Raw genomic sequence first — 15,908 nt, forward strand, 5'->3', positions numbered from 1 at the left:
AAAAACACAGAAAAGGACTGAAATCACTATCGCCCAGTCGTTCACACGTTTTAAGCTAAGTTTGAGCTGCTGATTTTAAATAGGGACATACACTCAGTTGTCACTTTAATGGGTACTTCCTGTATCTAATAAATTGGACACTGAGTGTACGCTTGTGGTCTTCTGCTGCTATAACCCATCACCATGTTGTGCATTTAGAGATTCTCTTCTTTTGCGCATGTGGTTATCTGAGGTATGGTCACCTTGAACCAGTTTAGCCATTCTCCTCTGAACTCTCTTACTAATAAAATGTTTTGCCCACAATACTGATGTTATTTGTTTCTTGCACCACTCTCTACAAACTCTAGAGACTGTGTGATAAAATCACAGGAGTTCAGCAGTTTTGGTGCTACCCAAAACCACCCTATCTTGCATCAACAATCATTCCATGGTAAAAGTCACTTGGATTACATTGATTCTGATGTTTGTTCTGAACTCAGTTGAACCCCTTGACCATGTCTGCATGCCTTTATGCTTTGAGTTGCTGCCATATGATTGGCTGATTAGGTAATTGCACGGATGAGCAGGTGTCCAGGTGTACTTAATAGAAGTGGCCACTGAGTTCACTGGGCACCCCTAACTCTGGCCACTCAGGTATTGCAGTCTACATTCCTCAGTTCAAAACTAGCCTTAGGAAAAGAACATCAAACCATTTATCAGTGTTTACAACAGTATTAATGGCAATATTGAGTGCATTATCTTGGATAGGAGAAAACAATGTCAAAAAGGCTGCAATTTGTTCAGACAGTTTGCCTGCATTGATCTCTATCAAATCAAGAAAATCAGAAATTAGGCAGGATATCTTATTGAAGGTTATATGCAAGTTGTATATACTGACCGAAAATGGGGTAGAAGTAAGCTTCCTTTGGGTTCCTGCTCATTGTGGTTTGGAGGGTAATGAAAAAGTGGACATTATAGCTAAACAATCACTCAAATTGTCTATAATAGAGATCCAGATTCCTCTAAGCAAAGCGGAAGTCAGAATCATTATTAAAACACGTATTGAGGAGACATGGCAAAAGCCCTGGGATGAGAGTGATATTTTGTACAGAGAGTGTACAAGATACAAAGGCAAGTCAGATACCAAAGAATGTCAGGTGGGTATGGAAAGATAGAAGTGATCATCAGTCGTTTAAGAATTGGTCACACAAGTCTTAAATACACATTATTCAAAATCGGGAAACATCCAACTGGGTTGTGTGAATACTGTAATCAACCAGAAACAGTTGAACATGTATTGATAAAATGTAAGAAGTATGAAAGAGAAAGAGTGAAGATGATAGGAGCGTTTAAGATAAACAAAAAAAAACTGCTGTGGGTATAGAATACATTTTAGGTGGGAGTTCAAGAGGAATATGGGCCTCTATCCTGAAGTATCTGAAAGACTCTGGTTTATTATATAGAATTTAGGGAAATCAATTCTTTTCATTCCTCCTGTTTATCAAATGATCCACACTCCAGTCTAGTAGGTGGCAGTAATGCACCATAAAGCTGGTTTGCCAACCACCATGAAGAAGAAGAAGAAGAAGAAGAAGAAGAAGAAGAAGAAGAAGAAGAAGAAGAAGAAGAAGAAGAAGAAGAAGAAGAAGAAGAAGAAGAAGAAGAAGAAGAAGAAGAAGAAGAAGAAGAAGAAGAAGAAGAAGAAGAAGAAGAAGAAGAAGAAGAAGAAGAAGAAGAAGAAGAAGAAGAAGAAGAAGAAGAAGAAGAAGAAGAAGAAGAAGAAGAAGAAGAAGAAGAAGAAGAAGAAGAAGAAGAAGAAGAAGAAGAAGAAGAAGAAGAAGAAGAAGAAGAAGAAGAAGAAGAAGAAGAAGAAGAAGAAGAAGAAGAAGAAGAAGAAGAAGAAGAAGAAGAAGAAGAAGAAGAAGAAGAAGAAGAAGAAGAAGTAGTAGTAGTAGTAGTAGTAGTAGTAGTAGTAGTAGTAGTAGTAGTAGTAGTTCAGTGGGCAAGGAGTTTGTGGGAATGAAAAAAAGCCACATATGATTGCTAATGCTGCTCCTTGCTTTTTCCTTGGAGAGCAATTAAGATCATGTCCATTGCGGCTTTGACATCCACTACCATGAAGAACTTTGAGTTGCTGTTCACTGCACCCATCAGCTGCAGCCTCCCAGATAATCTTGGCCCACTGCAATTCGCCTATAGCCAAAACAGGTCCATAGTGGACACTAGATCCTTACCTCTTCACTCATCTCTGAAGCATCTACACAGTAAAGGCACCTCTGTTAGACTATGTTTATTAACTACAACCTGCCTTCAGAACCATAATTCCAGACAAATTCCTACCACTGGGACTCAACACCTCACTTTGCAAATGGATCCTTGACTTTCTGTCAAACTGACTGCAATCAGCAGTGATAGGCAGCAACAGCTCCAAGCAAATATCTCCAACATTGGCGCCCCCCGAGACTATGTCTCCAGACCCCTATTCTACTCCTTGTACACTCACAACTGCATGATCAGATTCTGCTCCAACTACATCTACAAGTTTGCAGATGATACCATTGAGAGAGCAATGAATCTCAGATAAAGATGAGATGGAGTACAGACAAAGAGACAGAGCCTATTGACATGGCATCATTACAAGAACTTCTTTCTCAATGTCGGTAAACCAAATTAACTGACCATTGACTTCAGGAAGGAATGGAGGCAATGCACATGCTTTTATTTACATCAACAGTGCAGAGGTTGAGAGGTTTAAGAGTTTGAAGTTCAGGGGAGTGAATATCAGCAACAGCCTGTCCTAGTCCCACCAAGGAGATGCCATAACCAATTAAGCTAAGCCTCCATTTCCTCAGAAGGCTAAAGAAATATTGCATGTTTCAGTCAACCCTGGCAAATTTTTATCAATGCACCATTGAAAGTATCCTATCTGGATGCACACTGGCTTGGTATTTCAACTGCTCCTGAAGAAAGTGCAGAGACTTGTGTACACAGCTTAGTGCATCGGAAAAACCAGCCTCCCTTCCATGGGCTTTTCTTGTTCCCTTAGCAAAGAGAATCACAAAACCCACCCATTCAGGATGTTCTCTTTTCATCCCCCTTCCATCAGACAGAAGATACAAAAGCCTTAAAGTCCATACCACCAGGCTCAAGGATAGATTCCACCCCACTGTTAAATTGTTCCTTAGTACAAGATGGGCTCTTGAACACACAATTTTCTATGTTCTGATCTTGCATCTTACTGTTTACCTGAACTGCACCTTCTCTGTAGCTGATGCACTTTATTCTGCATCATTGTTTCACCTTGTTCTACCTCAATGCATTTTGTAATGATTGCATCTTTGTGAGTAGAGTAGAATGCAAGACTAGCTTTTCACTGTAACTCAGTAAATGTAATAATTTTAAAAATCCAATTCTAAGAATCTGTGGTGATGTGAATACAGATCAGCACCGCACGGAAACCAGCCTCCACTCCACAGGTTCTATGTACTCTGCTCCCAGCCTTGGCAGAGCAGCCACCATAATCAAAGATCCCACCAAACCAAGACATTCTCTCATTTTCCCTCTCCCTCAGGCAGAATACACGAAGGCCTGAGAGCATGTACCACCAGAATCAAGGACAGCTTCTATCCCATTATAAGGCTATTGAACGATCTGCCGGATTGATAAGGTGGACTCTTGACCTTAGAATCCTCCTTGTCATGGTCGTACACTCTGTCTGCCTGCACTTTCTCTGTAACTGTAAACTGGAACACTTTATCCTATCTCAATACACTGTTATAATGAAATGACCTGTATTGGTGCCATTTAATGCCCTTTGATACAAGTGATAATGGAAAGTCTAATTACTAATGTTTATGCATTACTCTAATGCAACAGAGTCTGGTTTATCAAAACAGAGAATGTCCCTTTGCACTGTATTGAAGTCCATTTCTTCATCCAAATGTACACCCATTTGCTTAACCTATTTCCATCATATTTTCTGTAACTTTGTATTGAAAGGGCTGCAGTACTCCAATACATTGAGACCTTTTGGAAATACTCATCTGCTATACATCCACAGTCTCTAAAACTACCTTTTTAAGGCTCTAGAGTGTCATATAAAAAAGTTATCAAGCTTAGGAATCTTATCTGATTTCCAGCACAGTTTGTCCATGACTAATTTTTGCTATCCTGTATGCCTTTTATTTAAATTTGACACCATTCTTGCATAATTTTTATTCCTCAGTTGAATATACTCTATTCTTTGATGAAAATTATGAAATAGTTAATTAAATTTTTGAAATTGTGAGCTCTTTCAGCCTTTTCCAATTTAGTACATTTTTTTTTAGTCAGCAATGTCTTAAGTCTCCAAAATTGTCTTAATTTAAATGAACATTGGAAAGTTTTTGACAAGAATAGGCCATTCGGCCGAACAAATCTTGCAAAATTCCTATCTACATCGTGTGTAGAAATAACTACTGAGTTTCAATTTGAAAGTCTCTGAGGTACTATTCTCAACTATACAACTAGGTAGTTTGCTCCATGTGACCACAATTTGCTGTGTAAAAGTGAGACATTAGCTTCAGATCTATAATCCTCAGTCACTAATGAGAAGTTCTATTATATTGTGACTGCTCTTCCCAGAGAATTCTTTACAGTGGTAACAGGTGGTCATGGAATAACACAGCACCTAAACAGATAGTTTGGCCCAACTGGTTCATATCAACTATGCATTTTTCCTGCTAGTCTCAATTACTGGTATTCATCCCATAAACCTCCAAATCTTTCCTCACCATGTACCTATCAAAATACTACTTAAATGTTGGAATTAACTCACCTTAATCACTTTCTCCAGCAGCTCATTCCAGGTCCTCACTATTCCTCGTGTAAAGAAGTTGCCTTTCAGGTCTCTTTTAAATCTCTACGCTCTTATCTTGTATTTGTGCCTTTTAGTTTTGGACTCCCCAACCATTGCAAAAGACTATGACTGCTCACCTTATCTATACCCCTCATAATGATGCATTTCACTGTATGTTTCAATGTTACAATGAACATGTCACAAATAGACCTAATTTTTAAGATTTTTATCTTTAAGTTTTCCTTATACATACAGTTAGAAGAGCCTGGAATGTGCACCAGAATGGAAGTTAGAAGATATGACAGTAATATTTAAAAAACATTTAGACAGGCATGTGAACATTCAGGAAATGGAGGGATATGTATCACATTCAGACGAATGGCATCATGGTTAGGACAGACATTTAGGCCAAAAGGGCCGGTCCTATCCTGTACTGGATCTAAATCCTACAATTCTGTGCACAACAACACAAAGTGAGAACATTCACCAGAAAGATGATAGTAACTCACAAAGGTGGCTTCCCACCACATTGCCAAGGGCATTTTGGAATGAGAAATGCACAAAATGACAAAAAAAGAATGAATCAAAAATAATCATTAATTCAAAACTATTGAATGGGCGGAGCTAAGATGATGTCAGAAGGTGACTTCTTTGCGCTTATCTGTGAAGCAGCTTAAGTTCCTTGCTTTAATATTTTTTTCCCCTTTTCAAGGTGGATAGGGTTGTCAGAGTCTGTGATCTGCAGCTACATCCAAACTGTGGTTTTTATGGTGGTGGGTTCCTATTCCCAGAGCTCGCCAATTGGCCATTTTTGATATCTCCAGGAGTGGCTTGGAAGATGGGCGCCTCAGGGCACCAACTAGTGTGGCCCTGTCGACTCGATTCCTTGCCGGTGTTGGCCATGGAGGCGTCGCAAGAGATTGAAACATAAAGACAATGGGTGTGGCTGTCAGAAGACTCTGCTCTCGGGCAATCGGTCTCCCTCCCTCTCAGTGGTGGTAATAGTGGTGGATGGTGGGAAGGTGGGGAGAGAGAATGAGAGAAACAGAGAGAGAGAGAGAGAGTGTTGAGGAGGAGGAGGAGGGGTACGGGGAGGGGGACGAGGAGGGAAGGGGGAGGAAGTTGAAGACAGCAAACTCTATCAATTGCACTACGTTCAAAGATAACACTCCATACACCAAACCCTAGTGAAGGGTCTCGGCCCGAAACGTCAGCAGTGCTTCTCCCTATAGATGCTGCCTGGCCTGCTGCGTTCCACCAGCATTATGTGTCTGTTGCTTGAATTTCCAACATCTGCAGATTTCCTCATGGTTGTTGTCTATCAGGATTCAACAAAGACATTAATTTGCTCCACAATATACTTGTTCACAAACACAGGTACAATTTTAGAGTCAGAAGCAAAACGCAAGTGCTGGAGTTTAGAGCAAGAAGTATTAAAGTAAACAGCCCGAAAAACTCAGTGGATGTAGCGGCGTCAAAGCCAAGGGTCAAGATTCTGTATTAGGACTGAGATATCCTTTCCTGAAGACTGTGAATCCGAAAGCCCTTTACAGTTGTATGGTAGTTTTCAAAATTAGTAATACTTGCATTTTGTTCAGCGATTTGGCTAATGAAGAGAATGCTTTGCAATTTGGGCGATTTCCCAGCAAAGCAATCCCCTCACCTCCCCCCCCCCCTCCCCCCGCACACCCCTATGTGAGATTGTCTGCACAGTGTAAGCTTTTATGACACTTCACATTCTTTCTCATCACAGCCTCGATCTTTATATTCTTTGCAATCTGAAAGGACAGGTGATGATAAATCTACTGTGGTGAACTACATATACCTGTCTGGGCATGCTCCCTGTTGACTGCTCCTGTGGCTCCTCCCACAGACCCCTGTATAAAGGCGATCGAGGCCTGAGCCCGGGCTCTCAGTCTCCAGGATGTAGTATGGTGGTCACTCACTGCTTGTTCCTTCTTCCAGTCAATAAAAGCCGATATCGCGCCTTTACGTCTCAGAGTGAGTTATTGATAGTGCATCAATTAGAAATGCAACCTGCATTCAATTTAACACCCCAAAATGGAGATGCAGTTAGTGGCATCTATAAATTCAGACACATTTCACAAATCCAAATGTAGGGAAAGCTTCGAATGTGAGAAGATATAAAGTAATGGCAAAAGGTGGTGAGTGTAGAAATGTCCTTCATATAGATGAAAAGGCAGGCTTTGCATATTCAGCATCAGATTTATTTATCACAATGGAAAGCAGACATTGTTTTAACCTTTCAAACTCTTAAAGTGAAGGAAAAGACAAATAATGATTAGCAGGATGGATAAAACACTAAAATCAATGATCCAACTTAAAATTGATTCTCAAAACTTAATTTGTATGCTACTGCTGCAAAGGTATGTGGTAATGATTTTAGTATTATGCAATTTGCTGAAGTTTCGTTCAAGGATGTACCATACAACAGATCTAATCAAGAATATTACAGTATCTTTACATCATCCTAAATATGAATTTCCATTTAGCAATTATGTTTTCAGGTAAGCATTGACAATTTTAACATTTAACTCACATTTCAAATCTACTTTAGTGATCCACCTGTCTGTGGAGTACAAAGGTGGACCAAGAAGACTGTATAAATTTTGATATTTTACTTTCCCCTTGACTTCCACCCAACAGAATGTGAAGGAACAGAATATGGATAAGTGTCCTCCAAAACTGCCAGTGATAATACGGAACTGAAGTCTGCAAAAGTTTGTAATTTCTAAATCATTACTATAAATGACTGTTGATCCAAATCTACAAGAAGACAGAAACAAAAGTTGTATCAAGTTTCTCAGATATATCATCACAGTTTGTTTTCAAGCATATATGGAAAAGATAAGGAAGCAAATGACTTACCAGCATTCTTGGTGAAGGAAGGTGTACAGTGATAAGGATTATGTCTGATGTCATTATATTTGTTAAGAGGAAATGATGAAAAAATAATTAAAATAAGAGTGGCAGCAAGTCAGGGAACCTTTAATGGTTAACCTATCCAGATAGATTATAATAACAAATAACTAAAGGATACCAACAAAATTAAGCAATAAAGAACAATCTGAATGTTTGAGGAATACTTTCACAAGATTAGCCATAAAAGAAAAGGTGTGCAGCTGAAATTTGCAAATTCATATTTTCAACAAATTTTATTTTATTAAATCTCAATCTTTAGAATATAAAAATTGTAGTATGACTGTTATTCACTAATTTTATAAAACCTTAAATTTGCATAATATCATTTTAGTCTTTCTGAATGTTAGGCTTGAAAGATGGCAATATGAAGACTTGATGTGCTGAAAAACATTTTAAGTAAAACTTCAAAAGCATGGGAAAAAGGATACACATTGAAGACTCCAAAGTACTACATGCCCAAAATTACAAAAGTCATGAAAAAAATCAAGTAAACAATTAACTACTAGTGAATTGAATGTGAGCAAAACAAAAGGAATGCAACTTAAAAACTAGGATAAATATGCTCAAAGAAAATCAAACAAATCAAATGACTTCAGACAAAACATTCAACCAATCAAAACACTACAATATACTGTATAAATAACCTTCATTTCCTTTCTTCACCCACATTAGTGTATGCAGACAAAAATATACAGGATGTATAATGAAACAAACATTCAACGTTTTAGGCGAAAAGCGTTAAACCTGTTCATTAGAAGAGTTATTTTATTTTTGAAATGCTGTTTAGAAAAATCTCCATGCAAGTCTATTATTATGGGCAGATTTTACTTTGAAACTTTTCTTCAACTTGCATATAGTTATTTACTTTCTATATATTTACATTTACCAAATGTGTGCGACTGTAGATATCTCACATGGTCCAAGAGATCTTCAATGTGTACAGTATCCAAATTAATCTGGTAAGAGATGGCATTTAACAACCAGATTAGAAGACTGACCTAGAAACTAGATTGGATAGTTTTATATTTTGATACACTAGATAGTTTAATTTCAATTAGAGAAAATATTGGAAGTTGAGGTTTACTTTTCTTGTTCTTGGCTTGCTTGATGTTGGAGTTCACAGGAGAGTTCAAAGATGTATTTTTGGACCCAACATTGTGTGATAACAGAAATTTACAGAACTGGCCTGGATGTTACTTCCACAATTTTCAGTTCATATATGCAACTGCACTGTTTGCAGCCTGCTCCATTAGAAGTAAGCTTTCATAGCATTTGTTAAGCATGCTTCAGCATGAACTAAAAGACCCTGACTGTGAAGTCCAGCAGTAGGAATACATTTCAGCAAAGTACTTCTTAAGCAATTTATATATGAGACAATCTATTGATTTCCCCACCTAAATAATTACAACCCTTGTCTTTTCAGGTTTGCTGGCTTTAAAAGACACTTGCATGCATTCAATCTGCCAAGCTAACTTGACCTTTTCTTCAGAACTCTGATCCATTTGTACCAGTTCCCTCCATGTCTATTGGCATGCTTTTGATTCCCTTACACCTTCACCTATCCATGCCCATCAATCACTGTCTGATTGCCATTCCTGAACCTAACACTCACACTGAATTTGGTCCCAACTTTGCTACCAAAAGATTGGTTCCGAGCCCTCTTTTCAGTCCCAGGCACTTCCCCATCAACTCTGGGCCTGGCCTCATGGGCTCAGTGATTTCAATATTTGTGGAAATTGCAAAGGAGAAGCCTTTCCTTATACAAAGGCAGTATTACACAATCCCTTTGAGTTTCACTCAAGTGACAGCAGCTCAAACAAAACAACTGTTGGTCCATCATAATAATAGTCATTAATAAAGAGGGTTGTTTTTATGCCTTCACCCCTGTTAAAGACCATGTCGTACATGATTAACTACTCTGTCATTTCTAAAGGTTTTTGAAGACCCTGGAGATGAGCCACACACATTTGGTCAGAGATCATCTGTGTAATTCTGTCCATTCTGGAGTGAATTTCCTTCGAGGTTAGACATCCACTGATTTGCACTATATACGTACAATTGACAAGGATGGAATGATGATGAGTCACAGTAGTTACAAGCGCTAAAGTTACTGAGGACTCTATGTACTGCATCAGTGTTGGTGGACTGAGGGGGCGAGGTGTAATCTAAGAAGCGAATAATTGATTATGGCAGACTGAAGTCCATGCTTGATGACAATGAATGAAAAGGCAGTGCAATCCAAAGAGACGATGTGAAGGCAACTCATTTTATCATTAATTTACAGCTGGAGTAAGCAGCAAGTAATACATTACTGAATGTAAGTACCATTACAGAACACACAAAAAGTTCAGCTTTTCCTCACACAGACTTCCTGAAGAAGTCATGTCCAACAACGGTTCACAATCAGATCATTTGAACTTGAACAATTCAGAATCAGAATCAGAATCTGGTTTATTAAGGTCGGAGTGAGAGCCTCAATGAACTCTACTTCACTCATAACAACTGCAACAAGAAAAAAAATCAATGATTAGAAATCAAGTGAATGGAACGTACACTTAGTGAGCAGGTGTATGAAAGGTACATAGATGTTGGAGGTAGAAAAGTTATGTAGCTTCCCTTCAGCAGATATTACAAATGAATCTTGTGGATGAAACAAAATAGAGAATGTAAACAATAAGGAACTGAGCTTTTGTGAAAAATGAAAAACACCACTTTATTTTAAATACATCAAAGAAAGTTCATGATATCAACTTTAAATTTCAGTATGATATGAAATACTTCAGTTATAATATTCCCATGAATTTATTAGGCTAGCTTTTTTCAAAAGAATGAATCCAGTGAGATCAGTCATTGATCACACATGTCCTTTCAGGGCTAGCTACTTTAGTGAAAATACAGTCTGGTGACTTCACAAGAATTTAAAACTGGGTAAATGTGGCAACAGAGGTGAACAGGGTAAGCAAGAGTAAGAGAATTGCTCCTCATCCGGTCAGATTGAACAACTATGAAATTACGAGAACTTGGACTGAAAAAGAAGTGCAAGCTAGAATGGATCAATTTATTATAAAGGCACTGAAAGGGGGACAAATAGATTAAGTAAAAGAGACCAATAACACGGAAAGGAAAAAAGAACAATATTAAATAGTACAACTAATTCAAATATGAAGGGCGAGACTCCAGACTGTAAATTAATTTTCAAACCCACAGAGTTGTTGGTAATAATTACCACCTACCATCATTAAAAGAGTACTTAGAGTAAGACCCGGCTTAACTTTCTGTTAAGTTTAATTTGCAGCAGCCACAAAAAAAGCAATTTTACAATATTCAATGCATTCAGCACAACACGATAACAGCTCAGGGCATCGGAATTCGGAATTCAGTGTTCAATTCCGGTGCCGCCTGTAGGGAGTCTCGGTACATCCTCCCTGTTGAACGTGTGGGCTTTCCGCAGCTGATCTGGTTTCCTCCTACAGTTCAAAGATGCACCAGGTAGGTTATTTGGTCATTGTAAATCGTCCCGTGATTGGGTTAGGATTAATTGGAATTGTCGGGGGTTGCTGGGGCAACAAGACTTGAAAGGCCTGAAAGGCCTATTCCACACTGTATCACTCATAAATAAAATAGATAAGCCAGGCAGTAACACACCTTTTATGCACAGCTAGAGGTGCAAGGGTTTAGTTGGATCAGCAACCTTTGGACTTAACCTTAGACTTAAACTCTGTGCCTCCTCCTTGGCTGAAGTGGTATAAGTTATTGGGAAAGCAGTAGCTTCACTGTCACTTTCACTGGAATGTCCAAGCCAATATATGATGGTGATGAGTGAAGTGCTCTCACATTTAGCTCTCAGTGGTGCCATAGTAAAGTTCAGAAACCAAATTCCCTGTGAAGGTTGCCACAAAAGCTCAGCCTGTGTGCATATTTATAGCCCTAAGCAGGCTTTACGTTGAAAAAGAGCCTTGTTTTTGTAGTGCATTTTTTTAAAATGCAAATTTTAAAATTGCATTTCTCAAACTTGACTCCCAATATTTATCTCGACCCTTTGGTAAAAAAAATAGGATCATGAGAAAACAGTTATTTACTACAGATAGAAAACAGTATTCTTCAGGATTATTAAGAGGATGATAAGGGGGGAAAACTGTTTCAAGGCAGATTTATTTCACAGGATTCTGTCAAATTACTATTTACAGAATTAAGCAAACAATATTTAAATGTAAATACTGCTGCCTACATTAACAGTGGCCAGTCATAACAGACGGATGAAAAATATAAAACAGATTTGAAGTTTAAAAAACATAGTTGTAAACAATTATTTTTCTGAAAGTAGATCAAACTTTTAAAAGATTATAGCAACCATTTAGATTCAATCTGGTAAACAAACTGACCAGCTCACCTTTACAGCTAATCTAGTAACAGCTTATTGGAAAATGATGTTGTTCCCGACACATATTTACAAGTATGCAATGAAAGACTTATGTACATTAATTTAACAGAAAAATAAATGCACCTTCACATGCAACATCACAGATTTGATTTATTTCACCTTTTCCATCTGCTGTCTTATTTCCTTCCACCCACCAGCTATACCATAGACTTCGTATATGTATTGCATATTACACTCATACCAATACATACCTAACAACCAATTTCAGCCTTATTCATCATTGTATTTTAATTAAACTTCATTGCTTGTTACTACATTAGAATACACTAGGTAATCCAGGTTTGCTTGTTGCAACAAAAATATAATATACTTTAAATAATAGGAAGTTTCAGTAGTTGTGAAATGTGTGAGTACATACAGTTTACTTTTCATTTGTTATGACTGTACCCGGATATTTCAGAGAAATCTTTGTTAGTTAAAGTATAGATATTATAATGTTATCTGGTTAAATCTCCAATTTCCATACAAGCAACAGTGATTTCAGGTACAGTTGACAAATTTGAAAATTGTATTACAATGTTAAAACCTACAACACATTCCAAGATACTTCAAAAAGTTGTGCTAGATAATAAACTCAAAATACCGAACATTTCACAAGTATAAATATAGCCATCTGTACATAATATGCAAACCATTAGATTGCACGCTTTGGTAACATCAAATATCTGATGTTTTTCAGATGTTGATTTCAGTGCATTTGAAAAACTCAAACGAAACCTCATGCAAAGAACATACCTCTCAATTTGACCTGTCGGATGAATTGTACTGGTAGTTATTGGTGTAACCACATAAATTTGAAATGACAAAATGTACAATCATAAAAATTTATAGGAAAAGATAACATTGGTGGGTCAGTTAATGCACAATAGCAAAGTTTGTAGATTCACTCATTCCAAGTCTTTAGATCATTGACTGCTATAGGATGTCAGGGAAGTCAGCGTGTGTTTTCACCATAATGCTGATCTTGCTGACAAAGATAGCACTATTGTGCTAAAGGCTGACAGTGTACAAGTGTTTGATGGTGCAGTTCCAGATCTTCCACCACCCGGATCTGTGAATCAAAAACAAATGAGCAACACAGAGTCAATGTTCAAATGATTAATGGATCACGTTGTTTAATTCTTGTACAATATTGAAAAATACACAGTGAAATGAAATTATTGAAAATCTTTTCTCCACAGAGTATTGAGAACATATGGAAAAAAAATCATTGCTCTCTTACCAGAATCAAAGAATACTGAAGATTTATTTTCTTCACACTAGGTAGTTTTTTAACCTTGAGGCTATCTACTTATTCAAAATAATGCATTGAGAAAATACACATAATTCTTCATTCACATTGAAAGAACATTGATAGCTGGAGTCTGAAGTAGATTCCTGAATGATTAATTCAACAAGGACACCTGTAAATTGGATTCGTGAATTGGCTGTCAATTATCTTGCCCAATTCACCCTTCAATTCAAATGATTGGACTGGATTAATTGAGCAATTTTTCCACACTGTCCTGAGTTAGCTGGCTTCCTGTCCTGGTCTGCATTGTTTCCTCCAGCATGTTGCTTAGTTTGCAGCTAGTCAGCATGTAGGGTACAGCACAGAATCTGCACAGAAGCAGCATACTGCATTTACAGAATGACTTTGACTGTTGAGTCTGTCATTGTTATTGAACCTCTTTGAATGTCTTTGACATTGACGATGTTTGGGGCCTATCAAAAATAAAAATGTTGAAAGTTTAAAATGATTCTGTAAACATTAATATTAACATTAAAATAGACATACCTTTTTGTTATAAGCACATTTCTATCATTAATTTGAATATTGCTGTTGTACCTGGGTCAGGTTTCATTTTGTTTTGGTCCAGTGGGCATTATTCCCATTTCAAGAACTAGGAAGTCAGTGGAAGCTTTCATAAATTGGTTTAATTTTGCAGAACTTGAGATACAGGTGCAGCAGTAGGCCATTGCTCTGCCACTCAAGATTATGGTTGATCTACCTCTGCATACTTTTCCTCTTTAAACACTAAATCCCTCAGTTCCTCTCCTGAAACCTACCTAATTCTGTTTGAGAAGCTTTCGAAAAATGACAACATTTATTAGAGACCATTACAAAACACTGCAATTTCTCTCTCTTCATTTTAGGAACAGACTGCATTCCTCATCAAGTTTCTCTTGCTGTTAGTACCACCTTTACACCTTTCTGATTTAAAAAATCTGTCTTGAAGGGTCACATCATTGCACTCTTCCTTCCAGTTAGAATGCGGATAAGGCATGATTGCATGTTTGGGTGGGAGGGATATAAAAGATGAAATTATTGTGTTAGGTCCTGCAGAGGGACACAGGAACCGGTAAAGGCTGTGATAAATAGTGGACGATGGGGAGGCATCCTCCTCATGTAATCTTACCTCTGGCAGGAAATCACCAGGGAGCATCTTTGAGGGCAATGGCCTCACTTTCAGGAACCCTGTAATTCAGATAAATGATTCTGTGGGCTCTGAATGCCAAAGTTGCATGAACCTAAAATGGATCTCATTAGAACAGCTGAGATTTTTTGACCTCTGCAAAGTAGCATGAGCAGAAATTCCTGATCTTGAGAGCAAAGGAAGCACATATAGGAGTCTGTACTTGAGAAGTTCTAGGGTTGCGAGTGAGCACAGCCTGTTGGACATTGCCCTCATAAGAAATGTTGAAAAAGCGGTAGTTTCCTGTGAAGAGCTGGGTATCACCCCTTACATCAAACACTGCTTTGTGTGCTTTTCCTCATTCAAACCATTTCCTATTTGGCAGGGTTTTTTTCTGGCATCCGTCAACACCGGGTGAAGTGTGGTGCTTGTGTCAATTTAATTCAGCTTGCGTTGCAGAGAGAAAGCTGTAGCAAATTGTTTGGCCATTTAAATAAGTTGTTTTGGAGGTTTCAGCATCGGTGAAATCTGGTTCTTCTGTGAATGGACAGTGTTCAATATTATTTAGAGCAATGCTATTGAAAATCTCACTGGAGACAAATTTTTACCAATGCAACAATGGTGATATCATCTGTTGAGCAAGAAATAGCACCAGAGAACAAGAAATTCTCCTCGTAAATGACCACAGGTTATAAACAACTGATATTAATTCTCTTAGGAACATAACATAAATACTTAATGTCATTTTTGTCTGTGTTGTTGGTCCATTTTTGATCTTTGTGGGCTAATATTTATGGCTATATCTTTTCATTCAGACCTCTGCCAACTTCTACCAGTCTACTGCATTTAACTGTACCAGCAAGGAAACTAAATCATAATACTCACGAACAATTTCACTTCTCCTGTCAGGACTTTAGGATTAAGTGCATTTCCATGATGGACCCTAATATTTACAAGGAGAATTTCAGAATTCTGTCATAGAACTTATATATTCTTGAGCACCACGATAGCACAGTGGTTAGCGTGATGCTACTGAAGTCCAGGGCATTGGAACTCGGCATTCAATTCTAACATCGTCTGTAAGGAGTCTGTACGTCCTCCCTTTGGAACGTAAGTGTTTTCTCTGGGTCTTCAGGTTTCCTCCCACAGTCCAAAGATATGCCAGTTAGTAGGTTAATTGATCATTGTAAACTTTTCCATGATTAAGCTGGGGTTAAATCGGGGGGTTGACATTTTGAGCCGAGACCAAAAATCCTCTTTCCTATCTCATCCATTGTCCCCCACAATGACACGCAAGCAGCTATAGAGTTTC

General features: G+C 37.9%; 1 protein-coding gene across 1 annotated transcript in view; it reads right to left on the reverse strand.

The window, feature by feature from the left end:
* Positions 1 to 11,788: 11,788 nt before the first annotated feature.
* LOC132377892 (contactin-4-like) overlaps positions 11,789 to 15,908 on the reverse strand; it is a 1,978,611-nt gene continuing 1,974,491 nt past the window's right edge. Inside the window, exon 26 of the mRNA XM_059944356.1 lies at positions 11,789 to 13,251. Within this exon, the coding sequence (XP_059800339.1) occupies positions 13,148 to 13,251 (104 nt within the window). The 3' untranslated portion in view covers positions 11,789 to 13,147. The remainder of the gene's footprint in view (positions 13,252 to 15,908) is intronic.

Source organism: Hypanus sabinus, chromosome 19, assembly GCF_030144855.1.
Source record: "Hypanus sabinus isolate sHypSab1 chromosome 19, sHypSab1.hap1, whole genome shotgun sequence".
In the NCBI taxonomy this organism is placed as follows: domain Eukaryota; kingdom Metazoa; phylum Chordata; class Chondrichthyes; order Myliobatiformes; family Dasyatidae; genus Hypanus; species Hypanus sabinus.